Source organism: Oncorhynchus clarkii, chromosome 27 (assembly GCF_045791955.1).
Source record: "Oncorhynchus clarkii lewisi isolate Uvic-CL-2024 chromosome 27, UVic_Ocla_1.0, whole genome shotgun sequence".
In the NCBI taxonomy this organism is placed as follows: domain Eukaryota; kingdom Metazoa; phylum Chordata; class Actinopteri; order Salmoniformes; family Salmonidae; genus Oncorhynchus; species Oncorhynchus clarkii.
In genome coordinates, this window is record NC_092173.1 from 7636775 (window position 1) to 7654433 (window position 17659).

At 43.1% G+C, this 17659-nt stretch overlaps 1 protein-coding gene across 1 annotated transcript in view; it reads left to right on the forward strand.

Annotated features, from left to right (window-relative positions):
* Nucleotides 1-914: 914 nt before the first annotated feature.
* LOC139385812 (leucine-rich repeat and fibronectin type III domain-containing protein 1-like protein) overlaps nucleotides 915-17659 on the forward strand; it is a 55303-nt gene continuing 38558 nt past the window's right edge. The window contains exon 1 of the mRNA XM_071131054.1: nucleotides 915-990. Within this exon, the coding sequence (XP_070987155.1) occupies nucleotides 926-990 (65 nt within the window). The 5' untranslated portion in view covers nucleotides 915-925. The remainder of the gene's footprint in view (nucleotides 991-17659) is intronic.

The window sequence follows — 17659 nt, forward strand, 5'->3', positions numbered from 1 at the left end:
AATATATATTGGTGTTCATTTGCCTGATTAGACAAACACTCAAAATGTTTTAGTTTCCCACGGAGGGAAATTCCTTCAAGGTGCAAAGCTTCTGATGCTGTAGTGATCAGTTCAGTTTTCCAGTTCGGGTTTCATGCAACGAATCTCAGTGTGCATAGTGTTTAAACTATAGGGTTTGCATGGCACATATAAAACACGCTAATAGATACAGGCATGACTGAGCCCTTCTGAAGTCTGGTTGAAATTTATATTCTAGCCCTGAAGAGCCACAAGAAAAATGATGACGCAACAATGAGCTGCCAGAGATTTCAAATGAGCGCTTGATCTCACAGGCTTTCTAAAATGCAACCATTACCCAAAACCCCTGTAGCAGTCCAAATGTCCCCCCAAAAAAGCTCACACAATCCTCTGTGTGTGAAAATGGCCTTATTACAAAGCTCTATCCACACCTTTCATGTCATTGTCTCTTGTGAATATACACAGTTAGCTATCACAGTAAAATCATTTAAATCCGTTGGGATTTTTTTCATTTAAAATCAACAGAAATTGTTTATCATTTATCTCCCACACTGCTCAAGGCCACCGTATACTGATGAATGAAAAGCAATCTTCAGATTTCGGAATCTTCTCAACTCTGGTGGAAAATGTGTGTTTTTCTGTCTCTTCTTAGATGTAATCACTTGTCTGTCGTTGTCAAGTTAATTACCTTTATACGTAAATGTACCTGTAAAAGGGACAGTTTGTGTGTGTTTTTCTTTTCCTCATCTGTGTTTTTTTTCTCCTTGTCACTCACAGGCAGATTGGCAGGTGGCCCGAGCTGAGCCAATGACAGGCGGCCAGGAGTCTTAACGGCGGGCAGACTTGAGTCCAGCCAACGTAGGCTGTCCACATAGAGTGGAGGCTACCCACACACACTCACCCACGGATGAGAGCCCTGGCCGCCGGCTCGTGGACAACGCCAAGTGGCGGCTTCGCCTCCGCGTCTTTAAGGTACGCTGAATATCATGGCCTTGGTGGAGAATATCACAAGGCTGTGTTCCGATACCTTCCCTAGAATACTAGCTACTTAGAAATCATGGCCAAAAGATTTCTTCATTCTAAGTGGTACGGTCGTATGCTAGTGTTGACTTCAAAACGGTCTGTGGGAGACATTGACCCCATGTCGAACAGCTGCTGCCGACTAACTTAGGAAATGTTGATGAAATAATGACTTGCTCTACCCTGATATCCCCTAATTGAATGTGTAAACATGATATGGGCTCCCAAGTGGCACAGCTTGTCTCAGTGCTAGAGGCGTCACTACAGACACCCTGGTTCGAATCCAGGCTATATCACAACAGGCCGTGATTGGGCGGCGCACAATTGGCCCAGCGTGGTCCGGGTTAAGGTTTGGCCGGGGTAGGCCGTCATTGTAAATAAGACTTTGTTCTCAACTGACTTGCCTAGTTAAATAAACGGTAAACAAAAATAAAAAATGAAAATAAATACCACAGATGGTTCTACCTGGAAGCAACAAGGGTTTTACCTGGAACCAAAAAGTGTTCTCCTATGGGGACAGCCGAAGAACCCTTTTCAAACCCTTTTTTCTAACGGTGTAGCTTGATGTGGAAACCTCAAGGATACATTAAAAAAATATGAATTGCATTTAAATGATTTCATATTTATACATTACCAACACTGTCTGTGCCAAATGAACAAACCAATGAATGAATGCTGTTGTCAATTCCATTGCACTACTGCATGTTGACTTCCAGTGCTCTGTCCTTGCTCTGCAGATTGTGTACCCTACACACTAACACTTGGGGAAAGTGGGGGTAAAAAATCACATTAGAAAAAGTTCAAGAACATTGTCTCTTTGTAGAGCCTGAAATCGAATGACTCTGGGTGGGGACTTTATGTTCAGATTCCAAGCTGTCGCTCTGCCTCTGCCATCTAACGTGACTCTAATCAATGTGAAGTGGGTGAGAGGAGCCTCTCTAAGGAGACGCCAGGAACTCTCGCTGGGAGGGAAGCAGCCATGTAACCCCCTCGTCTACAGCCTTTCTGTCCCAACCATCCCTATAACCGGCCCGGCACTCACCAGCTGAGGTGAAGCTGCCCTTGGCATGCCCAGGGAGACTGGGTTGGGAGTGCTCTCAGACACAGGCCCATAAAACATTTTGATATCAGTCTTATTCTCTAGACCATACTGTATACTCCAGTGACATTAATCACTATTCAAGAGGAATTAAGGCACTATTGCTACCTAATATGAGGGATATATACTCTAATTAGGAGTTTTAAGTTCTGGTGCATGTATTTGTGAAAAATTATCTTCCAAATAAGCACCCACTTGTCACTGGCATGCTCCCCTAGACATAACTTCATCCTGCTAATGAGGGTGTTTACCTGGCAGTGTGTACAGTATAATACGAGAGGCTGTATCCAGAATGTGCATTAACCATCAATTACCGGGTGCCTTAATGCAGACACATCATGTAACAAGCAGCTAATAGCCCGTTTTATTATTTTTAATTTTTTTAAATGTAACCTTTATTTAACTAGGCAAGTCAGTTAAGAACAAATTCTTATTTACAATGACGGCCTACCCTGGCCAAACCCTAACCTGGACAACGTTGGGCCAGTTGTGCGCCGCCCTATGGGACTCCCAATCACGGCTGGTTGTGATACAGCCTGGAATCTAGCCCGGGTCTGTAGTGACGCCTCTAGCACTGAGATGCAGTGCCTTAGACCGCTGCGCCACTCGGGAGCCCAATGTCTGTGCCTAATGGTTCCTTCTATCTTGAACCATATAGGGTTCTTCAAAGGGATCTAAATAACACCTTTTTTTAAGTGTAAGCAATCTTATTTGCCCCCATTTTTCCTGAAGTTTCTTACAGTATAATGCATTCTGCCTGCATTACCAATATGCCCTAAAGATAGATGTGAACCTGTTGTGACTGTCACTGCAGTATTTACTGATTTACTGTGTGTGTGTGTGTGTGTGTGTGTGTGTGTGTGTGTGTGTGTGTGTGTGTGTGTGTGTGTGTGTGTGTGTGTGTGTGTGTGTGTGTGTGTGATACATTCAGAGCTATTTTCCTGATAAACTCAGCAATCAGAAGGTGTTTTTTTTTTTTTTTTTTCATTGCCTCAACAACTTACTGTCATTATTGAATCGTGAGCTATGTCCATATACTTTCCTGATTAAAATGTGCGTACAATCCTCTTTAAACACTCAAATACATAGGCACAGACATTTACCATGAATTTCAATGGAAAAAATAGAAAATACAATCTCTGGACTCTATTTGATTAATTATCTAATGGGCACTGCAGCCTACATATCAAAGAAATCTATTAAAGGTTAAGAGCCATGAAATGTGTGAGCAGCAGGGTGGAATGATCATATTAAGGAATTATTTAGTCTAAGGGCAAAGTAAATAGCAAGTGTTTTCTGGCTCCACTGTGATAAAACAAAGAAGCACAGCAACAACAAATGCATGGACATTGTTTAATCTATATTCTTACAGGCAAATCCACCGGTAGTCTAGGTGAAATAACATAGAAAGTGGTATTTGTATGTAGTTCTGAATAATATGACCATCTATATTCAATATTTGGCGCATCCCCTGAATCGAAGATGACACCGGATGTCCCTTCGGTCGACTGGGCAGCTGGCTGGCAAGGACGTGGTGTGAGGGCATGGTGGCAGACCAAGAGTACCACCGGGCAAGCGGGTCAGAAGGGCACCCCAGAGGTGCCAGCTGCAGCCAACCAGCCGGCCAGCAAGAGCCAGCAGAGTTCTCAGAGGGACGCCCTGCACAGTGGCCCAACGGTAATTAGGTGTTAGACACTCAGAGATAATCCCTGACAAATGTGTCCGGCTGGAATCATAATGAAGCCCAATGCACATCTCTTTTCTCCTCCACTGCCACGCCAGCTGCTGTATATGGAAATGGGATGGTTGGGATGGTTTGAAATCCCCCTAATTTTCCATTAATTACCACTGTCCTTGATTTTCTATTCATTTATGCATAAAAGGGAACCAAGGTGTGGATGGAAGAGGCAGAATTACTTCTGAAGGTGGATATAAAACAATGGATATCAATTAAGTGTAATTTGTGACTGGACACTCTGACAAGGCCTCGGAAGATGGCCACCGACCTCAACCAACCGCTGACCAAACGCCCATACCAGGCACTCAAAGATCAATCTTGGTGGTTCTTGGGTTTTTTGTTCAGTTAGTCTAACCACATTGTTTGGTAAACTAATATAAACCTGCATGTGTCAGGAGGGCTCTATTCCAAGAGCCTTCATTTCACTAAAATGGATTGTTCCAATTTAATCTTGGTGCTGACAGCTGCTCCACGATGCCCACACACCACTGGAGCAGAAGTGTTTTGGTTTCACTGCGCAGCCACACCAGTTTATTGGACAATATTTTTCTCATCCGTCTCCGATAATGGACTCACTCTGTTGGTTCATATTCACGCCTGTGTAATGTCTGGGGCCCCATCAGTGCTCATTGCAGTCTGGGGAGTGCTAAGGGGAAAAGGACCGGATGTAATAGTGACCGCTGGGAAACAAGGCTGGCTATTCAAGAGAACACAAGAAGCGGAGTGGGGCCAGTAGCCATTAGCCAATGTCCATGCAGCATTAAAAGCGGTAGTGTTATAACGCGTGTTGAGGATCATCATGAACGTGCTAATGTTTGATTACACCCTCTGTCCCCATCACATACAGTATGGATTCTCTGTGAATGATATGGAAAAAGGGGGTATCCCTCATGGTTTGCATAGGGTTGGTAATCTATTTAGTGTGAAGAATAAATTAAGTTTGCAATGGAATTTTCCCACCCAGAAGCGAACATGGAATCTCAATAAAGACAGGAATATATATTCATGTTTTATGGTGTGGGGGAGTTATGCAGTGTCATTTTTATGGGCAGAGGTAGAAATAAGTGTGAGGCTATTGAGAGTTTCAATTGGATGGTGACGGTCTAATGGTGATGGTAAGAGGATATGTTATTGCAGAATAGAACTGTTAAGTGCTCGTAATCTGGACTCCGATGACGTATACATGTGAATACACGTCAATGCACCAGTCTATCAATTTGTTTGTGAATTATCTTTGGCTTGAAAGAAGGAAAACTGTTATTTAGAAAAGGCAGATGTAACCAAAACCCTTTCAGTAGTCAAGCTTTTAGGGTTTGAACCACTTCCCACTGCACATCGTACTATTTCATAGTATTTCATCTGTCTGAGATATGTTCAATCTCTGGTTCTTTTTCCACATTTCATTTGGGAGGACTTAGGGGTACTTGCTTAACCCGGTTACCATTGGGTTGAATTGTTCTTTGTTTTGTTGAAATCATGAGCCTTTGTTATAAAAATAGGTGTAATATCTTTGTCCCTCAATGATTTGGTAAAGAAGCCCATGCTGAATTTTTCTCTTCACCCCCCACCCCCCACTGTTTTTGCATGAATGTTACTTCAGAGACAAGATGAGCATCTTTGAAGGCTTTTCATGTATTGGCAGCCCATTTGATTTGTGTGTGTGTGTGTGTGTGTGTGTGTGTGTGTGTGTGTGTGTGTGTGTGTGTGTGCGTGTGTTTTAAAAGGAGCCCATTTGAAAAACCTTCCCTCCCCCTTCTATATATCTCTTCCTATGTCAGTACTGTAGTAAACCTGCATCCTTTATTACGGTTTACCTTTCCTACTCCATTCAAATCTTTACTTAGTTGACGTGCAACTCACTGGACCCCTCGCACTTTATTTTACCCTCTGTATTTGTGAATAAAAAAAGATAAATGAAAGCAACGGTCATGTTTTCACCATAAGCATAAGACTGAATTCGTGAATGTCAATTGGAAGAATTAGCAGTGACACACAAAATCTTTACCATTTGAAGTAGGTGTGATTTGTATTATAATTTTTTTTTAAACAAGCTAATTAATCACATTTGCGTTAATCACACTGTCGCACACACACAAACACACCCCCCCCCCCCCCCCCCCACTCTCCTTGTACCCACTCATGTGATGCTCAGATAGGTCCTATGCGTCTCTGTCATCAGCCCTGCTCTAGCTGGGCGTATACAGTCTCAGGCTCCCAGACGTCGGCGCCATCTGTTGAGCTTGATTGCCCTGCTGGTGGGGGCATCCTCTGTCTTCCATCTTCCACATGCCAGGCCTGTGAGCCTGGGAGCTCTGATAGGACCCCCTCCTCTCCCTCTATCCTCTCTCTCCGTCTTCCTCCTGTGACGTGTCAGTGTCACGGCAGACCGTAACGAGGTGTCAAAGCGCTAAGCGCGCCATGCCAACCACGTCCCTCACAGCCAGAGCTTCTGTCGGCTCGCCCTCTCTCTCTCTCTCTCTCTCTCTCTCTCTCTCACTCTCTATGTTTTTCTCCCTTTCTCGCACTCTGTCCACCCCCCCTTCTCCTCCTCTCTCTCTCTCTCTCTCTCTCTCTCACCCTCCCTCTCTGTTTCTCTCCCTTTCTCGCATTCTGTCCACCCCCCCCTCCTCCTCCTCTTTCTCTCTCTCTCATGTGCCACTCCCTGTCTCTAGCGTTCTGTGATTATTGGAGTAGCTGACATATATGCCTCGTTTGTGTTTTGTTTTCGTGGACAGGATGTTATTTTCATGTCCTCAATAGGTTTGTGGTTATTTTACTTCTGTAGCTTTTGTTCTGCGTGAACGTCCCTGTATTCTCAACCACATAAACGGCACCAGGCATTATGGTAACACCTCTTACACAATGCAAGAATGGAAAGCCCCCTCATGTCAGGTTTTCTCAGAACTGAACAGAAGGTATTTGTGATAATGGAGCTAGGAAGAAGTGCTTGGTTATGAAAGGATAAAACTGGAAGACCAAACATTTCCCCCATCAGGGAGACAACGAGACCGCAGAGTTGTGGACAGGAGATGAAAAACCCAAGCCCTTTCTGAACAGAGAGAATGGAGAGAAACGGAGAGAATGAAGAGAACAGAGTGCTCTGGGTAGAAATGGAGAAAGATAAACAAAAACATAGCAAACCTCTCAGGTGAAAGACAGAGATTCACTGTTTTCTTTTCCTTTGGCATGAGTCAGTCAGGTATGGAGAAGAATTCGAAATAAGGTATTTGAAATAGTCTTTGTTTTGTTTCTATGAGCATTGATGGAATTTGAAATCAAAAGTTAGTTGTTGAGTGCTCTTTTATAGATACCGGTGTGGGATTTCTAAGTGCCTAGCAATGAAGCTGCCCAAACTCCAACAATTGTTTTGCATTGTTGTTCAACCAACATCTGCCTTTTTTTAATGTATTTGTTTCATAATAACTTCACACATACAGTAGTACTTTTTTTAATGAAGCTAGTAGGCCACATGCCACACCCACACAGACAATATGGTGTTGATTGAAAACATGGTGACTCTGTAGCAAGCATTTGGAATCGAAAACAGGGTGCAAATGTCTACATTTTTGCGGAACAAATGCATCTCTAAGAAAGCTTTCCAACATTTCAAATGATTTGAATAATACTTCAAATCCTATCTGCTCGCAGCTCTACTTTCTCTGTTTTCCAGTATCAGTGTGGTGGCCTTGTCCATTGTGCAGCAGTTGCCACTATTAATGCAGTCCATTTGTTTATCTCTCTGAACCAGTATGTTCCTGACGACAACATTTGGAATGCTTGCAGAAATTTGCACATGAATAAAAGCAAATTCTTCTTTAACCTCAAAAAGTCTAAGCGGCTGGAGTGAGGGGTGCTCTACCATTTCATCTAGAATTTTAGATCCCATTTAGGTTCATCAAAAAATATATATTTACAATTTATTTGATAAAATATTGAATTTGGCCTTTGCTGCTACAGCCAATAGAAACACATTCAGAAAGACGGTTAAAAAATAAAGAAACCTAAGAAACAAGGTTTTTGAAGTGTCTGTCCTATATCTAGAAGGCACAAAACTATCTCCGCACAGCACTTCCATTCGTTTTTAGTATGGGTTACCTTCGAGTCCCATGACACTTGTGGGGGTTGTAGTGCAAAAGGGAGAACGCCATCTTGTTCGTGAGAACATCTTTTCCTAGAGTGGTCCTATCTGGTCTGACAATCAGAGCTGTGGCACTGCCACTTTCCACCACCGATGCAGAAGGGCGACATAGGCTGATGCAGGGGATTCCGACAGGCCACACAAAAAAAAACACATGTCACTTAAACTCGCTTAAACCGACAGATGGGCATTTTATTGTATTGTGTTCATAAGACGCACGGGTGTGTCGTTTAGACTCTTAAGGATTGTTTAAGCCCACATTTTGGATCGCTTGATTGATGACTGCTGACTGGAAAATGTCCTTGTAAATTCATTATCACAAGTATCATTACAACGAATTAAGTCTTAAGTAAGGACACCAAGTCTTAGCTGACATGTCAATATGCATAGTTGTGTTATTGGGCATACCCTAAAACCTACATTCTCGAGAATACAGGGACTTTAACGCAGAACAAAAGCTACAGAAGTAAAATAACCACAAACCTGGAACCAGTGGCATAACCATCACATTTCTGTGCACATATTCCATCCTACATAACTTTATCTTATACATATTTCTGTTTGGCTCTAGCAACACCGCTACAGAGAGTTAGCCACCCAGGACATCTATTACTTTTCACTCTCTTTCACTTGTTCTTTTCTCTTTTCAAACGGTTTCCAAGGCAATCTGTGAGTGAGGCTTTCACAGCAGCCGGGCCCATCTGTTTAAACACTCTGTGAAGCAGGCTAGGATTAGTCCCCCAATCCCGACCGTGTCCCCACTGAGGCAGGGCTGCTCAGACAGACACTGTACATGTCACCATCAAGCCAACATCCCTCTTCTCTTCTCTGCTCGTGCTGTGTCACAACAATGTCAGTCTAACCATCATGACCATCCCTCAAGCAATGTTATATAAAACTTGAAACTCTGAAACACCATTGTGTTCCAACAACGTCCCTCTGAGCTTTCCCTCTAGCTATCTCAAGCTATCTCACTTAGGCAGAGTGTGTTTCCTTCCACCCAACTACTGAACTGTGTGTGTGTGTGTGTGTGTGTGTGTGTGTGTGTGTGTGTGTGTGTGTGTGTGTGTGTGTGTGTGTGTGTGTGTGTGTGTGTGTGTGTGTGTGTGTGTGTGTGTGTGTGTGTGTGTGTGTGTGTGTGTGTGTGTGTGTGTCCATGCATGCGTGCGTCAGTGAGGTCTAGCCCCTTTCACAGTCTGTTTAAGTCAAAATACATCACATGCCTCCCTCTCAAACGCCTGTTTCATAAATAATGTCCAATCATGTTGTTACACAATACACATTCAATTCATAATTGTTATATAATTACTGTTTTGTCTCCAAGCAGATGGCTCTATTCACTGTAGATTATACTATATTGCTCAGAGTGGGTTTTTTCTTTTACTATAAATATCCAAAACTGTTGAGGGCCTGCTTAAGGCCCAGCCGAACAAAGTCAGTTAACTGATAGCCTACATCTGCAGAATGTTGGCTAATGGTGATTATAATCAGTCGATAAGAAGGGGCTCTCCTCGAGTCTATAATTTCTCCATTTAAAGCCTCACTTTCAGCCATGAAAAAGGGATGTGTGCTATGGACAGGCTTCAGCATCGAAGAAAAAGCTATCAATTTCGGACTGAAAATGGAGTCATAAGACCTGTCGAAACTCCACTAAAAGGGTTGTTTCCTCTGCTCTTTTGTAAAATACATGAACCACTTTCCAAAGATCACAGAGCCAAGATGAACACTAAGAGAGAATTGATCCAGCTCAATTCTGGCATTTTTCACAGACACGCTCAGGGAAACACCTGCACAAGCAGGAATTGGATTAGGTGATAAGAGGAAGATGTTTTCGGCATCTGCTGGCAGATGGCATAATATTGGTAGATTTCTCCCAATGCGCTAATACCTTTCACAGTTCCACACTACCCCCTGGCCAGTAACAACCTTTGAGTCTCTCTCACTCTCTTTTTTTTCCTCTCTCACTTCATCTATCTCACTGTCTCATGCTCTCTCTCGCGCTCTTTCTCTCTCTCTTTATCTCCATAGGGACAGTCTGGAGGGATTTATTTTGGGTCTTGGTAGATTCAACCTTCAGAACCTTCTGACTGGATGGAGGAAACGGTGTGTAACGTGTTGGGAGATGAGCTTGTTACCTTGTGTGCTACTTTGCCCCCTAGAGCCATCATAGTCCTGGCCAAATGTGCTGCTCATTGGAGATCACTAAAGGATCTCCAATCTGAGCCTCAACAAAGACCATTGTTCTCCTTTGATCAAAATAAACTATTTTTTATTGAATTCCATTGTCCTCCTAGTGTTGCTGAATCTCCACTCTCCTTCAGTTTGCGCCTCAATTCATGCACCTTGGTTGGAAAGCGAGGTAGCAGCAGTGATCACTTCCCTAAAGACTATTGATCAGCCCATGTGTTGCATCGCCCACGGCTCTCAAGCCCACAGTACACTTTTAGCCACACTGGGGAGTAGGGAGTGTGGGATTTTTATTTTATGTTTGAAGTCATTTCTTTCATGATGACTTTGATTGATTAGATGTTGAACAAAATGTTTGATCAATATATACTGAACAAAAATATACATGTTTCATGATCTTAAATAAAAAATCCCAGAAATGTTCCACATGCACAAAAAGCTTATTTCTCTCAAATTTTGTGCAAAAATCTTTTACATCCCTGTTAGTGAGCATTTCTCAATTGCCAAGTGAATTCGTCCACCTGACAGGTGTGGCATATCAATAAGCTGATTAAACAGCATGATCATTACACTATTACACCTCCTGCTGGGGACAATAAAAGGCCACTCTAAAATATGCAGTTTTGTCACACAACACAATGTCACAGATATCTAAAGTTTTGAGGGAGCATGCAATTGACATGCTGACTGCAGGAATGTCCACCAGAGATGTTGTCAGAAAATTGGATGTTAATTTCTCTACCATAAGCCGCCTCCAACGTTGTTTTAGAGATTTGGGCAGTAAGTCCAACCGGCCTCACAACTGCAGACCACTTGTAACCACGCCAGCCCAGGACCTCCACATCCGGTTTCTTCACCTGCGGAAACATCTGAGACCAGCCACCCGGACAGTTGATGAAATTGAGGAGTATTTCTGTCTGTAATAAAGCCCTTTTGTGGGGAAAAACTAATTCTGATTGGCTGGGTCTGGCTTCAAAGTGGGTGGGCCCTTCTAGGCCAGCCCATAGATTAGGACCTAATTTATTTATTTAAATTGACTGATTTTCTTATATGAACTGTAACTCAGTAAAATAGTTTATTTGTTGTTCAGTATAGATTAATCATTAGAAATCACAACTCTTTAGCCGTTAAGTTGTTGGGTTTTGGTGTAGAACACAGATTTATCATATGGTGGAGTTTACCATTTTAATCTACAATCCAGTTGAACATAAAGTATGTTCATCTAGTGCACATATACAAGTGCACATATACAAATGTAGCACATAACTATGCCTAGGAAGTCAGTTTTAAACCTACTGTTTCCACCGTCTAAGTTTGTAGTTTGATCAAATTGACATGGATGGAGGATAGCGAGACTCCAGAGCATTCTGTCTCTCACAACATTGTAGCCCACTTTGTGAAGAATAGTATCTCCCGATGATTTACAACCTCAGACGAACTTGGCAAATCAATACAGATTCATCTTTCACCAACCGGTCCAGAAATCACAGGGTTTTGACACGGCCATCATGTCGAATCACACAAACCCTTGATTGATGCTCGAAATGGCTCTTTTGAAGTGAGCAGTGACAGCGACCACTCTATATATTTTTTGTCCCTGGTACCTGTTCTTGCCCGCTTCAAAGGGAGTAAACATCAAGGTGTGGAATACTGGAACAATGTGAAACAGAATGCTATTAAATCAAATGGACTGACATTCTTGTCTTGAGGACTGAGGAGTTACATATAATGGTCTCCTTTTGCCAGTCAATCTCTCCTTCAGTCGGAAATCGAGGCAGGTTCATTCCGAGGTGAATGTCATTATAACCACATTGACACCCTGCTGGTGGAGAAAATATAGTCCTCATTTGAAAAAATTGTACCAGCGTTGATATTTTCCTATGTTGTGTAAGGACACATTTGTCATCGTTTGACAATTCAAATGCAATAGGTGTACTAGATTATTGTCTTTGTATAGATTTTTAGCTCTTGAGTACGGTGGCTCTGAGTCTTCAGGGTATAAGTCCCGCAGGAATCAGGGGACAAATCATTCAACTGGGATATTGGCTGGATTGACTGAAGTCTGGTTCTTTTGAGGAATTTAAGTAACCTTAATAGAATAAGTACTTAAGAAGCCAGCTACCCTTGAGGAACTTAACGGGCCGTCACTGCTCTCTGACAACGCTATGCCTAATGTCTGCTCTTCAGCGTGAATGTCCTGTCATAGCTGTGAATGAAAAATGGAATGAGACATTAGTGATCCAATCAGTGCTATCACACAGGAGAGATTACCAAGAGGAATATTTAATGTCTCACGGCATATAGTGAGACAACTGCCATATCAGACACAATAGAAAAACGAAAAAAGTGCAAGAAAACTCACCTGTCACTGAGTGCATCACACCAATTGTCTATGTCAGCTAAGGGCCAGTTGGACAATTAGTGAGTTATTGGAAGGCTTTCGATGTGAATTTCCCTCAACCATTTATTAAAACTGTTAAGTGTATATTGGATCAAATTAAAGGTTCCGCGCAGGTTTCTTTTTGCCTTTGGGAAATCAAATTATTTAGAGTGTTTAGATGCTGCAAAACAATCATTTTTTTTCTATTAAGTCAAAGAGATGAGCAGACAGTAGCTTTGGATGAGAAGAGCCGTCAAGGGATGTTTCCTTGCTTTCTGAAGCCCGACATGAGACGTTTTAGACTGGCTTACAGGCAGAAAGATCATCCCTTCTGCCTGGCACTACCAGGGAAACCATAGGGGACAAGGAATCAGCACAGTCCATCTGCCACTACAGCCGTCCTGCCAAGGCAACATGACACTCCAGCGCTCTCAGAGTTTTGGGTATGGGGCCGTTTGTGTGTGTGCATGTGTATGTGCGCGTAATATCTACACATATAATCGTGCAAGTACTCAATGCCGGCAACCTTTGCTTTCACTGTACCTTCTAGCGGACTATTTCCACATCGATGTGCTCATCTCCCATATTGACGACAACAACAACAAAGGCCACATGGGAATTGGTCCCCTCCCCCCCACCTTCCTTTCTCCTCCCCTCTCCTCCCTTACTGGTCCTGGGGTTGGCAGGGTTTAGGGCTCTTGCTGGGTGGCTGTAGTGTTTTTGGAGGGAGTGTGGATGAGGTACTCTTCAGATTGACAGCCGGTGGGTGAGCAGGGGGCCGGGCCACTCTCCGGGAGAGGCCAGTTTCATCTCAGCCCGTCAGGCTTGATTTTCCCTTCATTGATCCACCCAGTGCTTTGCCACAGGGAAGTCTTAATGAGCAGTTTACCAAGACATTTGGTAAGTGGATGGGTGGGAGAGTGTCATTGTGTCAACTTGCATCATAGCAGGGGTTTGCGTTGTGATATTTTAATCATAACAAAATTGGAAAGATAAACGTTGACGATAACCATGGTCAGCAATGAAACATAAAATGGCAAGAGACCCCCTCTTGAGATTGTGTTGAAGGATGTCATCTTTAGAGAACAGGCACTCGAAATCCTGCCCTCGGCCCTGTCCTCATCTCTCTCTCACGTCTGTCAAGCGTATCTCTCGGGTTTAGCTCTGTGGCAAATCTGAGGGCTATAGACATGGATGAAGATGCAAGAGAAGAGTAAAGGCAAGAAAGACAAAGGAGAGTGAAGCAAGACGCAAGAAGAGAGAAAGAAGAGGAAAGTGTGTGAGAGACAAGTTGGCTTGTGGGAGATAAATTCAGAAAGCTGAAACCACTTATGCAATTATTCTCCTAACAGACACAGAGAGAGAGAGAGAGAGAGAGAGAGAGCAGAGGAGATTTCTGGAGCGTGTTCGAGCTTTGATCTGGGAGTTGGGAGATTTCCGCTGGGCTGAGAGGCGGGCAGCGGCCAGCGGTACAGGCCCTCTGTGTCGACGTCCTCTCACGATGTGACTGGTTTTCTGCAAAGCCTCTTCGCCTCCTTCCCTCCGTTGTCTTATCACCCCTCACCACACCACTGCTGCGCTGCTGTTGTTGTCATTAGTGACACTATTTTCAGACTTGGGGTGGTGCCATGTGCATATTATCTCCACGTCGAGGAGACATGGAGGGTTTTAATATAATCATTACAATCACACAGACAAGAGACAGGGATGAGTCACTAGCCCAGCATCTGTCCAGGCAGAAGCTGTTCTGTGGATCCCAGGGAGATGTCTATGATGCTCTGTGCTATTTAACGGGCCACCTGCAAAGGTTACGTAACATGCCATCATTGGTGGTTGAATGTGTGTGTGTGTTAAACAAAACGAGGCAAAAACCATGACGTGGTACATCAAGTAGGCTATGAAAGCAGGTGAGGCGCCAAAGAAGATGTTCATCACTCAGGGTCAACAACTCTGCATTCATGACTGGTTAAGCTTAATGTTGTTGTCAAAAACAACAGCAGTTTTTATGTTTATTTTATTGTATTATTTATCTCTGTTTACATCATCTGTGCTGTTGGTAGGAGTTCCTGGCTGTGCTCCAGGAACACTGACAGAGCTCCAGTATGTCATTATTACAGCACAGTGTTCCCAGCCTGCCCAGATTCGATCGGGGCTGTCCCGACAGGGGCACAGATCCTTGTAATTACAGCCTTGTACCCTCCTCCTCCCCCGTTCCTCCTCTATGGCACATCGCCTAATTTTAGGCCAGCATACCACCCCAAACCCCCTGCCAACTTCACACGCAGAGACATTACTGTGCAAATCAGAGAGAAAACTCTATTGAGATATGCGGAATGTGCTCTTTGGGGAGCCCAGAAGATAAAAAATGTCACGTCTCATTTCCATAATTCAATTAATATCTTCTCTTATATTGTCCCCTCATTATTGGCATTACCATTCGAGGCAAAGCGTCGTTACACCATGGGGGATTTCCTCCACAAGATGAATGTGTGAACATTGTTCTGGCACGAAGAAATCTGCCTGCCACTGAAGCAGCCTATCTGCTATGTATTTTATAATTAGCCTGGAGTGATAATTGACATCATCTGTCCAGAGGAGCGTGTCCAGGCTAGACTGATTCCCTTGTTCTATCTCACTAAAGTGTTCTCTATGGGCCCTGTCCCAGACATATTGAAGTCTGGATTTACTGCCACATTATTTTCTGTGATTTGTAGTTCAGCTATCTACAGTGCATTCAGAAAGTATTCAGACTTCTTGACTTTTTACACATTTTGTTACGTTACAGCTTTATTCTAAATTGGTTTATATATTTGTCTCTCATCAATCTACACACAATACCCATAAAGACAAAGCAAAGACTGGTTTTTAGATTTTTTTTGCACATTTATTAAAAATAAAAAACAGATACCTTATTTACGTAAGTATTCAGACCCTTTGGTATGAGACTCGAAATTGAGCTCTGGTGCATCCTGTTTCCATTGATGGTCCTTGGGATGTTTCTACAACTTGATTGGAGCTCCCTTGTGGTAAATTCAATTGACTGGACATGATTTGTAAAGGCACACAACTGTCTATATAAGTCCCACAGTTGACAGTGCATGTCAGAGCAAAAACCAAGCCATGAGGTTGAAGGCATTGTCCGCAGAGCTCTGAGACCGGATTGTGTCAAGGCACAGATCTGGGGAAGGGTACCAAAAATGTCTGCAGCATTTAAGGTCCCCAAAAACACATTGGTCTCCATCATTCTTAAATGGAAAAACTACGGAACCACCAAGACTTCCTAGAGCTGGCTGCACGGACAAACTGAGCAATCGGGAGAGAAGGACCAGGGAGGTGACCCAGAACCCGATGGTCACTCTGACAGAGCTCCAGAGTTCCTCTGTGGAGATGGGGGAACATTCCAGAAGGACAACCGTCTCTGCAGCACTCCACCAATCAAGCCTTTACGGTAGAGTGGCCAGAGGTGTGACGCCCTGACCGTAGATTGCTTTGTATGTTTCTATTTTTTAGTTTGGTCAGGCTGTGATGTGGGTGGGTATTCTCTGTTTTGTTCTATGTTTGTATTTCTATGTGTTTGGCCTGGTAGGTTCCCAATCAGAGGCAGCTGTCAATCGTTGTCTCTGATTGAGAACCATACTTAGGTAGCCTGTTCCCACCTGGTGTTTGTGGGTAGTTGTTTTCTGTCTTTGTGTGTCTGCACCAGACAGAACTGTTTTGTTTGTTCCGCTTTGTTGTTTTTTTGTTCTAGTGTTCAGTTTCTTTATTAAATTTACCATGAACACGTACAACGCTGCACCTTGGTCCTCTTCACCTTCTTCCACCTACGACAAACATTACAAGAGGGAAGCCACTCCTCACAAAAAGGCAAATGACACCACACATGGAGTTTGCCAAAAGGTACCTAAAGGACTTCGACAAGATTCTCTGGTCTGATGAAACCAAGATTGAACTCTTTGGCCTGAATGCCAAGCGTCACGTCTGGAGGAAACCTAGCACCATCCTTACGGTGAAGCATGGTGGTGGCAGCATCATGCTGTAGGGATGTTTTTCAGCGGCAGGGACTGGGAGATTAGTCAGGATCAAGGTAAAGATGAACAGAGCAAAGGACAGAGTGCTCCTTGATGAAATCTAGCTTTGGGACAAGTCTCTGAATCTTCTTGAGTGGCCCAGCCAGAGTGCAGACTTGAACCCGATCGAACATCTCTGGAGAGACCTGAAAATAGCTATGCAGCGACGCTCCGCATCCAACCTGACAGAGCTTGAGAGGATCTGCAGAGAAGAATGTGAGAAACTCCCAAAATGCAAGTGTGCCAAGCTTGTAGCATCATACCCAAGAAGACTTGAGGCTGTAATTGCTGCCAAAGGTGCTTCGACAAAGTATTGAGTAAAGGGTCTGAATACTTATGTAATGTTATATTTCAGTTTTTTTATTTTGAATACATTTGCGCACATTTCTAAAAACCTGTTTTTGCATTTTCATTATGGGGTATTGTGTGTAGATTGATGAGGGGGAAAAAACGTACATTTAATCAATTTCAGAATAAGGCTGTAACGTAACAAAATGTGGAAAAAGTGAAGGGGTCTGAATACTTTCTGAATGCACTGTTCTTATAAAAAGTTAATCATGAAAGACAGTAAGAAGTTAGAAACTACTTACCATACATGTTACAAAGAATATCCGTTTCATTCACACAACTTTTTTAACAAGTTTTAATTACCATGGCTACTTTTTTTTTATATTGTTTGAGGCGATCAATAACATACTATAAATGATGCCGTCATTTTGTAATTGAAATAAAAGCACTCATTTTAGTTGAGTGAAAGTTTTTTTATCTTCCGCCCTCGGAAATGTTTGTGTGACTTACCCAAATGTTCATTATTTCCGGCAACTTCTCTCTGATTTAAAACAGACAACTCGATAGGATTTGTCTCAATTTCTTCTTCCCCCTCCTTTCATTGTCATAATCTCTCGGAGCCTACTCAATGTGTCTGTGCTTTCTGGAGCTGTCACCATGCCTTGGGCAGACACATGTTTAATTTCCAACATTCAATTAAGTCCTGAAATTGTAGATAAGTCTC